General features: G+C 40.9%; 1 protein-coding gene and 1 long non-coding RNA gene across 3 annotated transcripts; one reads left to right on the top strand and one right to left on the bottom strand.

Moving 5' to 3' along the window:
• Window positions 1–287: 287 nt before the first annotated feature.
• On the top strand, window positions 288–2682 carry LOC117445864 (T-cell acute lymphocytic leukemia protein 1 homolog). 2 transcript variants are annotated; one of them, XM_034081768.1, is made up of 3 exons: window positions 288–638; window positions 1337–1395; window positions 1830–2682. In XM_034081768.1, the coding sequence occupies exons 2-3, from the start codon at window positions 1359–1361 to the stop codon at window positions 2198–2200; spliced, it is 408 nt and encodes a 135-aa protein (XP_033937659.1). In that variant the 5' UTR covers window positions 288–638; window positions 1337–1358; the 3' UTR covers window positions 2201–2682. The 2 variants fall into 2 exon arrangements, with proteins under 2 accessions (XP_033937659.1, XP_033937658.1); XM_034081767.1 differs by having other exon boundaries at window positions 1334–1395.
• A 9452-nt stretch (window positions 2683–12134) lies between these two features.
• Window positions 12135–15902, bottom strand: LOC139433698 (uncharacterized). The gene is made up of 2 exons (XR_011643084.1): window positions 15621–15902; window positions 12135–14395 (listed from the first exon to the last, which is right to left on the bottom strand). It is a non-coding gene; the product is annotated as an uncharacterized lncRNA (long non-coding RNA).
• Between the last annotated feature and the right edge of the window lie 93 nt (window positions 15903–15995).

Genomic DNA, 15995 nt, shown 5'->3' with positions numbered 1-15995 from the left:
TAAAAAAAGCTGTGCAATTTTTGCAGATATCTATTAAATGTTGTTCAAGTTAAATGTTCAAATAGGTTTGTTGGCACAGATACACAAAATTACTTTTATAGAAAATCTTCTAATTAAAAAACCCTCAAAGCATTCACAATATTAAACATATTTATTTGTAGCTGAGACGTTCACTTTTCATTCGCTGCTGGTGGTGGGAATATTCTAACATGAGTTGTCTCAGATAAATACAACAGATAGTGAAAAGGGGGTGTGTTTGTTGGGGCGACAACCAGCCAGAGCTCCGGGTCGTGACGGAGGGGGAGACGCCGGAAAACACGACTCCTCCAGCGGGGGTGGGGAGAGGCGGCCCCTCTGGCTCCTGCGGGTCCCTGGGGTGCTGCTTCCTGGGACCCTCGGGTTAATGGGACTGTCTACAATTAATGGCATCTCTATGGAAACGACGCATCACGACACGCAGAGAGGCAAACGCTGAGTATAAAACAGACGAGGAGGAGACGAGAGGAGACCGAAGGAACCTGAAGCTCCAGAGAGACACCGGACAACCGACTGACTGCTGCCCCGGAAACACAGCGCCAAACCCGGATCAACCAGCTGAGACCTCCGCTGATTGGACGAGACTTCCACACCTCCAACAGGTGAAACAGAAAATACTTGTTTTTAACGTGAATTGTTTGTTTGTTTGTTATGCCTGTTTTAAAAACTAGGTTGCTTATTATTTGACTAAGGTTGTGGTATGTATATCTTGTATTTAGTTTACACAGAAAACTTGTATTACAGTAGCCCACTCTGAACTCAGTATAATTACAACAAAAATGCAGGCAGTAGTAGGTTTGCTTTTGGTGTTCATAGCATGATAATCAATAAACACATTAATAACAAATACATAAAATACAAGTAGCTTACTGCAAAAGTAAAAAAATCATAAATATAAAAGAAAGAAAAAAGACAATGAACAGAAGTACATTCACATAATTATGTAAAATATATAATATAGTTGTGTGTAGTACAAAATAATAGGGGGATGTACACGAGTTCACAGTACAGACAATATGCATTGTGCTGGGATCCTTCATGTCGATATTAGGAAATTAGGAAATATCAAATGAATGTAAACACTGAAGTTAGTCTCTGTAAAATATTCAACAAAACATGATTCTGTTAACCTGTCAGTACAGCTATATTCTCTCTGACCTTTGACCTTTCGATGGAAGACAGGAAGCAGTCACTATATATTATTTGCTTTAAACAACATGACATCGATATCTTTGACAAACTCGTGTGTTTTAAAGTGTGTTTCTAACTGTAACATCTATCTCTGTGTTTCTCTCAGCAGTGATCCAGATCAAAGCATCAAGATGAAACAAAGGACGACTTCCTACAAGATCAGTCCCGGTGAGTTTACAACCAGAACACATCGTATTCGATTTGATATCAAAGTTAATTTATCCATTGTACCCTACTTAAAAAAAAAAAAAAAAGATAAGACCGATGGAAATACGACCACAAACATTGACCTTAAATAAATATATTATAAAAATAAGGAATTGATATTTCAATGTCCACAGAGTATACCTGAAAAGATGCGTAAATACATTCATCTGGAAAACACATTAAAATAAGACGACACACTAAAACCTACTAATAATTGTATTCGTCACAGAAAGCAGAATGGATTGAACATTGTTGTTTTTTGTTGTTATTGATCGTGCATCAAGCAAGGGACAATATGATCGTACAAAAATGATAATGATCAAAATCAAAAAAAGGTTCCTGTTCAGACCTCTCGCCTCCAGCTGACCTCTCTCCCTCTCCTCTCTCCCCCGCAGACTCTCTCCCCCGCCAGGTGAGCACCAACAGTCGGGAGCGTTGGCGTCAGCAGAACGTTAACGGAGCGTTCAGCGACCTGCGGAGCCTCATCCCCACGCACCCCCCCGACAGGAAGCTCAGCAAGAACGAGATACTGCGCCTCGCCCTGCGCTACATCGGCTTCCTGGAGCAGGTGGTGACGGAGCAGGACGGCATCACCGTGGCAACCAGGGGCCGCTCGGGCAGCGTGGATCAGGAGGAAGACGAGGAGGAGGAGGAGGAGGAGGAGGAGGAAGAAGGGTCGTCTCCGAACTCCAGCTGTGGAGACGGTCTGATGGACGACCAGGACTGTGGAGGACTTCTGCAGTTCCTCCAGCCATGGATGGAGTAATGAAGGGTCTTAATGGGCCGGGGGCTGAAGGTGTCTGGGGCCCCCCACTGCAAAAGGACACTCAAAGAAACGTGTGATCGAGGAAGAGACTTGAAATCTCTACAACGAGACTTGAAATCTCTACAAAGAGACTTGAAATCTCTACAACGATCGCCCGTGGACCTGGAGAGGTGAAACAAAGATGATGAAGTATTCATTGAAACAGTGGAGCAGTCCTTTAGAAACACATTGTTGTATCGGCCTGAGAGTGCGTGTGATATTCACATAGTGCAGCATTCAGTCATTATTAAAATGCTAGATTGTGTTCTGTTATAACGAGATGCTGCGACGTGTGTTATTTCTGTCAGAGAAGAAGAAGCAGAATAATCAGTAACCAGATTGAGTTTCTTTTATTGTGAAGGAACTGTTGGTGCTTTTATTGTTTTAACACTTTTGTAAAATATGTTATTATGTTATGTTCATCTGCGATGCAAAATGTTTCTGTGAGGTGACAGATCAATAAATATTTATAAAAAATGACACTTTCAGTGATTTATTTGTCATTATGAATATTTTATACGTGTTGATGTTTAATAATGCATTTATTCGCTTAGTTTATTTTAAAAATACATTGAGGTAAATACCATATTTTTAATGCTGGACACCAAGAAACACGAGTAGAAACTTAGAGGTGTAAAGTAACTAAGTACATTTACTCACGTACTGAACTTAAGTACAATATTGAGGTACTTTACTTGAGGATATAATTTGTATACTTCTTTGTAGTTCTACTCCCTACAGTTCAGAAGTAAAATGTGTACTTCTACTCCACTGCACGTATTTAATCCCTTTAGTTACTCTACAGATGTGGATGAATGATGTGAAATCTAATCAAGTGTTGAATCAGCCTTTAGTTCCACCTGGAGTAAATCCACCAGCTACCCTGCAGTCTACAAAGTACTTCAGACTAGCTGCACCTCCACCAGCTACCCTGCAGTCTACAAAGTACTTCAGACTAGCTGCACCTCCACCAGCTACCCTGCAGTCTACAAAGTACTTCAGACTAGCTGCACCTCCACCAGCTACCCTGCAGTCTACAAAGTACTTCAGACTAGCTGCACCTTCACCAGCTACCCTACAGTCTACAAAGTACTTCAGACTAGCTGCACCTCCACCAGCTACCCTGCAGTCTACAAAGTACTTCAGACTAGCTGCACCTCCACCAGCTACCCTGCAGTCTACAAAGTACTTCAGACTAGCTGCACCTCCACCAGCTACCCTGCAGTCTACAAAGTACTTCAGACTAGCTGCACCTTCACCAGCTACCCTACAGTCTACAAAGTACTTCAGACTAGCTGCACCTCCACCAGCTACCCTGCAGTCTACAAAGTACTTCAGACTAGCTGCACCTTCACCAGCTACCCTACAGTCTACAAAGTACTTCAGACTAGCTGCACCTCCACCAGCTACCCTGCAGTCTACAAAGTACTTCAGACTAGCTGCACCTCCACCAGCTACCCTGCAGTCTACAAAGTACTTCAGACTAGCTGCACCTTCACCAGCTTTGAAAACACTTTCATGATCAATCATTATAAAACATATCATATATATTATTCTGAAATGGACCAATCTGCACAACGACTACTTTTACTGTCTTTCACTATATTTAGATGAGAATACTTTTCTACTTTCACTTGAGGAACATTTTGAATGCAGGACTTTCACTGTAACAGAGTATTCCTACACTCTGGTACTTCTACTTTTACTTAAGTACAAGCTAAGTACTCCTTCCACCTCTGGGTTAGTGTTAAATATTTGAAAATGCAGATTTTAGCCTCTGAAAAATATAGATGTTCTGCTTTTCCATGTTTGTATCAAATGAAATTAGATATTTTGGATTTTGGACTGACATCAAAATATTTCAAGACGTTTCCTTTTATAGACTACCCCATTAATCAAGAAACTAATCATCCTATTAATTGAGGGTTATTTTTCCCACAGTTCAGTCTGCCAGGAGGGGGCGGGGCCTGTCGCTGTAACAAGCCAATGATGAGTGGGCGTGGAGCCGACGACTGATAAACATCTGAGCCAATCAGACAGTAACAGGTCCCAGAGGAGAGAGGGGGCGTGTTTCAATTAGAGTGTGTGTGTGTCCGCGTGCGTGCGTGTGTGATGCTTCAGACCCAGTTCCCACCTCTGTCTCTTTCCACAGCGTGTCATTGTCTCCCTTTATCTGATCCGTCGTGTCAGCAGAGGTGAAAGGTAACTAAACACATTTGCTTGGATATTTTCAATGTATTCTACCTTATACTTCAACTCCTCTCTCAGAGGTAATTACGGTCAATTTTATTACCACAGATGCGGTTATTATAGTGGCCGACAGGTGCAAACACAAAGGCCTAAAATACTTCCTTTAGATAAACACACTGCAGCCCCAAAAACCACAGAAACCAGGGGACACTAAAAGGTGACGCACACAGCTTGGACCGGAGCGCTTGTTGACACTGTTGTCAGTATTGAAATGACTAGGTTAGCTACATCAGCTAGCTAGCTTGCAGCAGATACAAATATTATCTGAAGGAAGTGATCACATCTAAAATAAGCTGATACAACCTATTAGCTATACTCTCCAACAACAGAGACATTTGGCCAACTTTATAATCCCAGAACGCCAACAAGCGCTCCGTTCCCAGCTGTGTGCGTCACTTTTTAGTGTCCCCGTAACGTTGTGTTTTGAGCTTTTTTAGCCTTTCATTTATTTGTAAACGCTGCGCATGTTTCGTCAGGTTGGTGAATGTTTTCTGAATGCTGCACACGTGTTATCTAGTTGGTGCAGATGTTTCTTCATTTGCATGTCTTTTGGGATATTTGTTTTTTATATTTGCATTGTTTACCAGGTGGTCTCTTACACTCCCATTTTTTAAATGACTGATCATTTTCATCGCTACACTTCTGTAAAGCTTCATGACTGTCTTGCATGATTGTAATGTTATCGATGTGACACAATCTGTGCACTGACATAGTTAAAAACACCTGGTAGAGTACTCAAAAAAGTACCTCAAAGGTACAGTAGATGTTTCCAGGAGATGTAGGGTTACACTGATAGAATGTTTTGCTGATACAAACTTTTACCTAACTAAGGATTTAAAAGAAAGATGGAAACTATTTTCTATGTGTGCTTTTAGTAAATGTACTGCAGTAAAGGCCCTGAATACTTCTCTCCTCTGTCTTTTGTCACTTAGCAGAAAAGATGCTCCGATCAGATAAACAGACACAATAAAACACTGCAGAACTAGACAGAGGTGGGAACTGAGACTGAAGCACCATCACACACACACACACACACACACACACACACACACACACACACACACACACACACACACACACACACACACACACACACACACACACACACACACACACACACACACACACACACACACACACACACACACACACACACACACACACACACACACACACACACACTAATTGAAACACGCCCCCTCTCTCCTCTGGGACCTGTTACTGTCTGATTGGCTCAGATGTTTATCAGTCGTGGCTCCACGCCCACTCATCATTGGCTTGTTACAGCGACAGGCCCCGCCCCCTTCTGGCAGACTGAACTGTGGGAAAACATCACCTGCTGACTCTCACAGGAGGATCAATAAACAATCTTAATAATACATAATAAATTAAGTGTGTACTTTATCCCCTGAATACTGTAGGATTACATGTAAGCTGCAATTGTGTACACTTTGTAGGTACTTGTACTTCACTGGAGTATTTGAACGCTCTGCTAATTCTCCTCGATTTAAATCTCAGGGGAAATTATGTACTTTTTACGTCACTACATTAATCTGGTTTAATTGATTAACAAACATGATATACATATACTGGCTGTGGCTCAGTGTGCTGGACTTCGGATCTGAGGATAACAAGTTCGAGTCCCACTGCAGTCAGCATGTCGTTGTGTCCCTGGGCAAGACACTTCACGGATTGTCCACAGTAAGTCACTTTGGATAAAAGCGTCTAACAAATGACATGTAATGTAACATGATTACAGATTGGACTACCCCCAGTATCAAGTAAAATATATATGAAACATTGCATCAATTATTTTTCATCAATTAATACAACAACAAATTCGACATGCTTTTAAATGTGGTACTTCAAGTACTCATCATCAGTCATCTGCCCCTGAAGCGACATGCCGTTTTGAAGCATTTTACAATGAAATAGCGCCATCTGTTGGTCAAACCTGCTAGTGCAAAAATAAATAATGAATATTTCAGTTATAGCATAATTACTGACTAGCTATGACCCCCCAAAAACATTACAACAGTAACAAAACAAATATTTGGAAGTATTTAAAGCCTCAGTTTTTTAACATCCATAAAATATTATTTAAATACTGTAACTTCAGTCCTTATCCCATTTCAAACATACAAGCACTAAAAGTACAATTAAAATATAAAAATGCTCTATTTTTATCATAAGTAAATAACTAGGCTTGACTTGCTAATCATACAATAAGAGTTTCTTATTCAAGTCTTTCTCATTTGATGAATACCTCAACGTAAATCAAGACGAAGACAACGTGTTAGAAACTGTTCAGGTTTATTAATCCTCATAAAACATTCACTTTCAGGAAACGCAACAGGACAGAGATTATTTTGCCTTTTCTATTTTCGGGGTAATCCTGGGTGGGGATTTAGTCCCTGTTGGGGGCAGGCGTTTCAGCCGCTGATGTTTGCCTTTAAAATCGCCTCGAGCCCGGCACGCTCCAGAAGATAGTTAGTAAGTGATTGGTAGGCAGGATCTGGGGAAGTTCGTTATTTGAAAGAGTCGATGTGTGTGTAGCCTCAGATATGTTGCCTGTTGTTGAGTGAGGTGATTTAACTGTGAGTGTTGAAAATTAGTTTGTGTTTAGTATGGCCTCCCTTGTGTTGAGTGAGTCCTCTCATACTGGTTCTAAATTAGATGCCAGGTTGAAAGTGAGGTTAGCTCGTCTACAGTGGGAGAAGGAGGCGCGTGAGCGAGAGTTTCAGCTCAGGGGGGAGATCAGAAAGTTAGATGCGGACAGGTTCAGTTGGTACCTCTTCGGGTACACAACCAGTGTCAGGTTCTGCTGCTGCTTTTGATGTCGGTAGCAACATTCAGCTGGTCCCTGTCTTTCGTGAGTCAGCAGTGGAGACCTTCTTTGGTGCATTTGAGCGCATTGCTGCTGCTCTGCGCTGGCCAGAAGACGTGTGGGCCTATAGGCTGCTTGTACAGTGCAAGCTACTCGGCAAGGCAGGAGGCTTGCTCTTCTCTTTCTGTCGAGGATTGTATGTTGTATGACAAAGTGAAAGGTGCTCTTCTCAGGGCATATGACGTTTCCGCGGCCTGAAGAACATTTCTGGCCAAACTTATGTGGACTTCGCGAGGGAGAAGAACATCCTCTTTGACAGGTGGTGTAGAGCTTGTAAAGCTGATGACATTACCTCAATGTGTGAACTAATGATGCTGGAGGAATTTAAAAACTGTCTACCAGAGCGTAGGCCTACTGTATCATTTAAATGAGCGAAAAGTATCTACCCTTCAGCAGGCTGCCACTCAGACGAGTTTGCACTTACACATAAAAGTGTTTTTCCCAGCGTGATCCCCCTCATCAAGAGCGTGATTCCCCTCAGCGAGATTTTTACCATAGAGCTCGCGACACATACGTTCCCCGTGCCCGTTTTCCAGTATCAGGTCCCAAGCCAGAAAAGCCTTGTTTCTTTTGTCATAGCCCTGGTCATTTGATAGCAGACAGTGCAGCTTGGAAGCGAAAGCAGGCCGCCACTATGGCGGATGAGGAAGGGATTGTGCTTTCACACAGTGGTGTTTTGGCTCGGAGCGATTCTCCTCGTCGTGTTGGTTTCCGGAGGGCTCGTAACATGCTCATTCTGTTTCTCTTCCAGGACCCAAGAAAAAGAGATTGTGTTTCTTTTGTCTTGACCCTGGTCATCGAGTGGCAGAGTGTGTAGCTCGGAAGAAGCAGGTGGCAGCTTCCAAGCGGTCTGTGGAAAAGCCAAAAGACCGGCACCCAGATGCAATGCGACAGAGTGGTGAGTAGCAGTTAAGTTCTGCGTCCGTCTGTGACAGTGCTGTGGGTGTTCCTGGCTCTGGAGCGGTGGGTGTGGACCTGGCTCAGAGCGATTTGTGTGTGTGTGTGTGTGTGTGTTGGCTGCTTGTGAGCAGTATAACGTGTGTTTTATGGGGGGGGGGGTGTTCCGTGCCGCAGTTGGTGCTTGTGTGTGTGTGGTTTTGTGTGTGTGTCTCTCTCTCTCCCTGATTGTCTCCAGGTGCAGCCTCTCCCCCAGGTGCTCCCAATCCCCAATCAGGGCCTCCATAAAGGACCCGAGGAAGGCTGCAGTGGTCTCTCTCCTTCTCCTCTGGCTGCGCGTGTGCAGCATGTCTCTGTCTCTGTCTCTGTGTGAGGCCTGTGTTTTATCAATTATTAAGAGTTGTGTTCCTGTATACATTGGTACATTCGTTTACTGCGCAAATTGGCTGGCGAGCCCATGTTCTTTTCGTCCATTAAAACACCTGCTCGTGGCTTCAGAGATCAGTTTCCTCTTTTTTCTCGTGCCTGGTCATTTCTCTGTTTTGTTCCTCCCCTTCGTACCCCTAGATTTGGAGGGAACGTAGCAGTGTGTGTCTATTAAAGCAACATTATACAGAAGAAGGACAAAGGCAGGCCTTGACACGTTTGCTCCTTATAATCCATCAATGAAGCACTGTAATATTTCAAAAAAGTGTGTGTGTGAGAGATCCGATCCGGATGGTTACCAATTCCTTTTCTTTATGGCGGTCATTCACGGCGGCCGTCGTAGCCCCTCGGTCTGGCAGTTAAGCCCCACAAATAATTGAACCTCCTACGGACACCATGACCTTTGGCCCCCTCGCACTGTTAAAACTTGCTTTTAAAAGCGTCAGAACAGGTTTCTGAACTGCATTATTCTGCGTTCACAACGGACGCGATGCGAATACTCGCATTGCTCTAACCCAGCATTTCTCAAAGTGTGGGGCGCAGAGATGTGATAGGTGGGTCGCGAAAAAAAAAAATTATTTAAAAAAAAAAAAACACATTTATTTATTATTTATACACTGGTGGAATGTCAAAACCACGGCCCGCCCGGGGTGCAAAACGTATCAATGAAAAGCGACCCTCTACCACACAAAACAACACCTGTAGATAACCCAATTTGTGTTCTTTGAAATTGAAAAGGATATTGCATTGTGTTTGTTACTTTCGTTGCAGTTGTATGTCTTAAGTGTAATTTGGCATGCTTTTATTTTGAAGGCAAGTTTACGCTGTTGACAGTTGTTGTTGCTATGGAAACAAGAAACGTTTCACAGCGGGCGGAACTTGTCATAAAGTCCGCGATGATAAAGCCCACCCATTTAGAGGGAAGATATGATTGGTCAATTGTACAGTCATTTGACATTACTCTCGTTCAGTTACTATAGCGACCCTCTGTGAATTCACAGCTGGACGTCCAATCAGCTCCTAGCTTCACCTCGAAGAGACGAGCTTCTTTCATTTAACCCTTCACATTCAAACAGAAACTGAATAGGCAGATTCAAAGGATTTATTTCTTTGGGAATGTTATTTTAAATACAATTTAATCAAGTTATTTTTGGTAAAACTAATGACAAATATTACTAAAAACATATATAAATATATAAAGAAAAATATAATTTGTTTTAATGTTTTTAAATATTATTTTGTAGAATATCTTAGGCCCTCAGAGACAGGCTCGCCACTGGTAAAAATCTCTCATACACACGTGTGAAACGCTCTCACAGACACACAACAGCGTTGCAGTCAGGAAGAAAAGCAATGTGGAGCGAGAGAGAGAGCGAGAGAGAGAGAGCAAGAGAGAGAGCACTCCTTTATCTATTTAATAAAGTTGTACAAAATAAAGTGAGAAATCATTCCAATGTGTACTATAGGACAGTAAAAAGTTTAAAAGGGGAGTGATTAGTCAAATATGCATAAATAAAAAGAAAGAATGCTAACTCGGTAACATAAGATAGAATAAACAAGTTTAAATGATTTGTTGTGATCATATTCTAAAGATGTTTGGATTATTGAAAAGTATACAGCGCCCTTTCATCTGAGTGTTGAGAGCTGTATCCATAAATTCATGTTGGGCTCAAAGTAGGGCTGCTCGATTATGGCAAAAATCATAATCTCGATTATTTGGGTCAATAATTGATATCACGATTATTAAAAACGATTAACCATTTACTTTGAAAACATCGATTTATTGAAGAAAATAATTTGAAAAGTATGTTTTTAACAGTTGATTACCCTGAACTTTAAGTATAATTCAACTGAAAAACCTATTTAAAAAATAAATAAAATCGTTTTATTTCGATTATGTTGTTTTCATAATCGTTGCAAGCCAAAATCGTAATTGCGATTAAAATACGATTTAATTGAGCAGCCCTAGCTCAAAGTGCACCAGATTGATGCATTTAACTTCAACATTTAAAAAAAATCTTCCTGGGGGTGCATGCCCCCGGACCCTCGAGGATGTGACGTCCACCACCAAATAAAGCAGGTTAAAATAATTAAATTGCTACATTTTATTTTAGTAAACACTGCAAACGGGTCCCACAGACCCAAACAGCACTCAAAGGTTAAAGGTAGCATATAATAATGTTAGAATGTGCTAAATATATACACTGCAAAAAAACAAAAAAGAGGAGTGAAAGTAGCTCACAACTTGTTTTATTTTTTGAAAGTAACCCTCAACCTAAAAAAAGTTGGAGACCCCTGTTATAGAACGATACATTTGACAATTTTAAGCTTGGCCTACCATTTTATTGGAGCGATGAGGAACAGGTGGGGCTTGAAAAGGCCCACCTGTTCAAAGCGGGGAATGACAGAAAAAGTTTGAGAACCACTGCCATAAGGGAACCGAGTCCCCACACGTGACTGTGTAAAAAGATGTGTCCCCACAAGTATAGTAATGCTAGGACACACACACACACACACACACACACACACACACACACGCACACACACACACACACACACACACACACACACACACACACACACACACAAATTGAAACACGCCCCCTCTCTCCTCTGGGACCTGTTACTGTCTGATTGGCTCAGATGTTTATCAGTCGTGGCTCCACGCCCACTCATCATTGGCTTGTTACAGCGACAGGCCCCGCCCCCTTCTGGCAGACTGAACTGTGGGAAAACATCACCTGCTGACTCTCACAGGAGGATCAATAAACAATCTTAATAATACATAATAAATTAAGTGTGTACTTTAACACCTGAATACTCTGCACTTGTATACAATGTGTAGGTGCTTGTACTTCACTGGAGTATTTGAAAGCGATTTAAATCTCAGGGGTAATTATTACTTTTTACTGCACTACATTAACCTTAATTGATTAACAAACATGATATACATATTATTACATATTTTACTACCCCCAGTATCAAGTAAAATACATATGAGACATTGCATCAATTATTTTTAAATGAGTTAATACAACAACAACAAATTCCACATGCTTTTAAATGTGGTACTTCAAGTACTCATTAGCAGTAATCTGCCCCTGAAGCAACATGCCGTTTTGAAGCATTTTACAGTGAAATAGCGCCATCTGTTGGTCAAATCTGCTAGTGCAAAAATAAAATACAGGATATTAGAGTTAGAGTTACTCCCAAAAATATTAAAACAATCACAAAAAATAATATTTGCAAGTATTTAAAGCCTCAGTTTTTTGAGATGATAAAAATTTCTGTCCATAAAATAAAAAATATGATAATTTTTTTTATCATATGTAAATAACTAGGCTTGACTTTCTAATCATACAATAACACAGTTTCTTATTCGAGTCGATCTCATTTCATGAATACCTCAACGTAAATCAAGACAACGACAACATGTTAGAAACTTTTCAGGTTTATTAATCCTCATAAGACATTCAACCCGTCCTCAAACCCCCCCCTGCCCCACCCGTCCCCAAATTAGATAAAAGCTTCTAAAAGTCGAGTCGTTGCTTCGTCAAGCTGCGTTCAGAAAGAAACAAACACAAACAATCCTGACACGTTTTTCTGCCTCTTTGACAAAATATAGAGAACAACCTCCTCGCCTTCTTCTTATATACAGTATATGGTTCTTACTCCTCTTCATCCTCATTATTTAACAATACGTGGTCCAGGAAGAGACCAGATTTCAGGTATTAACAGGAACTCGTTCACCTGTCTTTAGTAGATTGGACTTTCTTTAACCCTCCTATTGTCTTCGTCCCCGTCCCCCTAACTTTTGGTATTCGCGGTCCTGTTTTAACTGCTTTAATCATCACCAAATTTCATTTAACACCCTTTCAAACTGTACATATTGTATCAGACTACTGGTATACATGAACAACTGCAGTACATCTACAAAGAACAGCAGGGGCGGTTCTAGGGGGGGCAGTGGCCCGCTAACACTGACCTCTGGCCCCCCTAACAATGCATTTTTTTAAAAATGTTAAATGTGTTAGTGCAAACATTGCACTATAACTTAAGCTGAAGCTAACAGTAATAACTATAAGATCTATCTGAAATAAGTAAGTGTACTGAAACAAATACCAATAACTGTATTGCATTGTTTTCTTATGCGCAATTACTTCATACTGTCTAGTTCTCTTTTTCGTCCTGCATTTATTGGGCCCCCCTCAGAAAATAACTGGCCCCCCCAGTCAAATTGGTCTAGAACCGCCACTGAAGAACAGACACTGAACATGTATTGCGTGTGCCAGGTGTGATCCGTGTGGGGGAGGGGCACATACGAGCGGGAAATGTGTCAAATTGTTCTGTTAGTTGTGTAGCCTCATTGTGTTGTTGTGTTGTGAGTCCTGTAGTCGTTGTATGTGTCTTTGTGGTCATTTTGTCTCTGCAGTTTTTTAAATAATAATTCTGGGCCTATTTGTGTTCATTGTTATATCTTTGTTTTCACTTTCGGTCTTTTCTGCGGTCATTTTGTGTCTCTTTGTCGTCTATTCATGTTTCTTTGTAGACGTTGTGAGTCTTCTCCTGGTTGGTGTGTGTCTGTTAAAGCAACATTACACAGAAGAAGGCCAAAGGCAGGCCTTGACACTTGTGCTCCTAATAATCCATCAATGAAGCACTGTAATATTTCAAAAATACACTACGTATATTTGCTTTTAAAAACATGTCCTGAATGCAGCATGATACGCAGTGTACGTGTGACTGTGTGTTTTCCTCTGGTGTGTGTGTGTGTGTGTGTGTGTGTGTGTGTGTGTGACCGGGAACACCATGGTGTTACAAAGTTGACTAAATCATCCAAAATTCAATGAAAGTGGTGATCAGCTATTTTATATGTTCAAATGTCTACTGTGAAGGATATCATGAAGCCTTAATGCAATCGAATGTAAAACTAAAAAGTTAAGATTGATGAAAGTAGTAAATCGGTCAGATTTGACCCGAAGACAACAGGAGGGTTAAACAAACCAGCAGAGAGGAGAATCATCTGCTCTCATTTTGAAAAGGTTCACTTCCTTTCTGTTTAAGAAGAAGCAGAGAAATGCTGCAAATTAATGATTCACTGTAAAATATAGAGTTCTTGAATGCAGCACGTAGGCTTATCACTGGTGAAAAGTGCTTTATCAGATATGGAACTCAAGTATTCAAGTTAAGTGTAGTTATATTTTAATGCTAATACTTTTGTATTTTAACCAAAGTTACATTTTGAAAGCAGGACTTTAACTTGAGGTTTTAATACTTCCTCTACCTCTGGCATTTTCAGGACATTTACTGTCTCTATTCTCAGCATGTGGATTTTCAGGAGAAATAACAGTAAGAAGTAAAGACAGAGGATTAAACTTGAATAATTAATATTAAAACAGGCTAAAGTGTGACAAAGCATCAGCAGGAAGTTAAAAAAGCAGCAGCTAAGCTTCACGAAGAAATAAACTCTAAAAAATCAAACAGTGGTGAAGCGGCGGCGTCAGTGAACGTCTCATCAGTTCAAGTCAAAGCAAAGTTTTCTGTCCAATCGTTCGTCACGTCAGCGTCTCCATGGCGATGTGTCTGTTGTGTCCCGAAGACAGGAAGTGTGTCACGCAGACAGGAAGTGTGTGTACAGCAGTCGTTGCGGTCCTCAGTGCTCGCGTCGATCGTCAGGACGCCGCCGCGCTGAGCTCCTGATCACACAACAACAAATACTTTAATATATAATAGTAACATGTGTTCCGTCAATAAGAGAGGAAGCCCTACGATTATCAACATTTATGACAACTTTAGGGCTCTTGTTAATAATTTAAATAATACAAAAGATATAAAAACCCTGAAGAGAAAGCGCTAAGATTAGAGGAGAGTACATTTATGAGAAAAGGTTGAATATTCTCTAAATTTGTTTGTAGATATTTCACCTTTCGTTTTTGTTTGGGGTGTGTTTTATTATAAATATACATATTTTAAAAGTCTAGAGCAGGGGTGTTAAACTCAAGGCCCGGGGGCCAAATCCGGCCCGCCACTTCGTTTTATGTGGCCTACAAGAGCTTGTTACGCTTTACAGGAGCACGTTGCCCATAAACTACATGTCCCACAATGCATCTCATTCTGTGAGATGCACACCGAAGAGACTTGCAATTATTTGCCCTAGACTTCTGCTTTCAGACGTAGTTAATTGTGAAGTTATTACCCTATCCGATAATAATCCAATGCAGAGGAAATATTGTAAAATAATACATTATTTTATATATATTTTATATTTATCGATGTATATTTATATAGTCTTAAAGTTACCACCGGCCCTTTGAGAGCTACCATAATTCTAGTGTGGCCCGCGATGATATTGAGTTTGACACCCCTGGTCTGAAGAGTAGATTTATTCCATTGCAGCTGCCCTTGCACAGACACTACATTTATTATATATGTATGCGTGTTAAACTAGCCAAAATATCATTAACAATAAGAATAAAAAGGTTATTATATTATAATAATAATACAATTTTGTTTTTAAATTAAAACATAAATAATTAGATTAAGTAATTATTGAAATGATCCCAGTTAGAAATGTCACGTTATAGCACCTTAGGGGGAAACAAGGTGAATATTATAATAATATAAAAGCAACAATCTAGATTTGGGAATCGAGCAGGAATCAATATACTGAATATTATTATTTGATAACAAGTGTGGAGATTTGTTCGACAACATTTCTGTATAAAGTTTGAAAACTTGTAAATTAAAGTTGAAACCGACAGAATAAACTAAACATATTAAACTAAACTACGTCTCAGTTACAGTCGCACTCAATAGTAGATATTGTGCAGTGTGGACGATGCGTTTTGTTTGCCGCAGTCGTGTCGTTTCTTCCGTTTTTTATTGACAGTCAGATGGGATGTGAGTGCTTATGAGACTCACAGGTTATCAGATGCAGAGCGCTGCAGAGCAGAAGCATCAGAGCAGGAATCCCAGAGAGAGTCGGGGGGGCAGAGGATCCCTCGCCCACCTGCTCCTCCTGAGGAGCCTCGGACTCCACCTCTTTACACTTCTGACTACAACACAGAAACATCAGGACATGTTCAAAACAAACTGCAAAACAAAGACAGAAATCAATGGTGGAATCACTTAAAGGTGGGGGAGGTAAGAATGGAGAAACCAGCTCGACTGCGCTAGAGTTTGAAAATATGCAGCCGAAAAAAATCTGCCCCTTCCTTCAGACTTCCTCACAGAGCCCCTCCCCCAACACACATGAACGCGCATATGACCAATGAGGGCACGAGATCAGTGTGTGCC

This window comes from Pseudochaenichthys georgianus, chromosome 4, assembly GCF_902827115.2.
Source record: "Pseudochaenichthys georgianus chromosome 4, fPseGeo1.2, whole genome shotgun sequence".
Taxonomy (NCBI): Eukaryota; Metazoa; Chordata; class Actinopteri; order Perciformes; family Channichthyidae; genus Pseudochaenichthys; species Pseudochaenichthys georgianus.
The sequence above is the reverse complement of the archived record's forward strand: the minus strand, read 5'-3'. Positions and strand labels throughout refer to the sequence as shown.

Bases quoted from the DNA above. Each gene is read 5' to 3' on its own strand.
- LOC117445864 (XM_034081768.1), top strand. From the start codon at position 1,359: ATGAAACAAAGGACGACTTCCTACAAGATCAGTCCCG. The intron at 1,396-1,829 runs GTGAGTTTACAA...TCTCCCCCGCAG, and splicing joins TTCCTACAAGATCAGTCCCG to ACTCTCTCCCCCGCCAGGTG.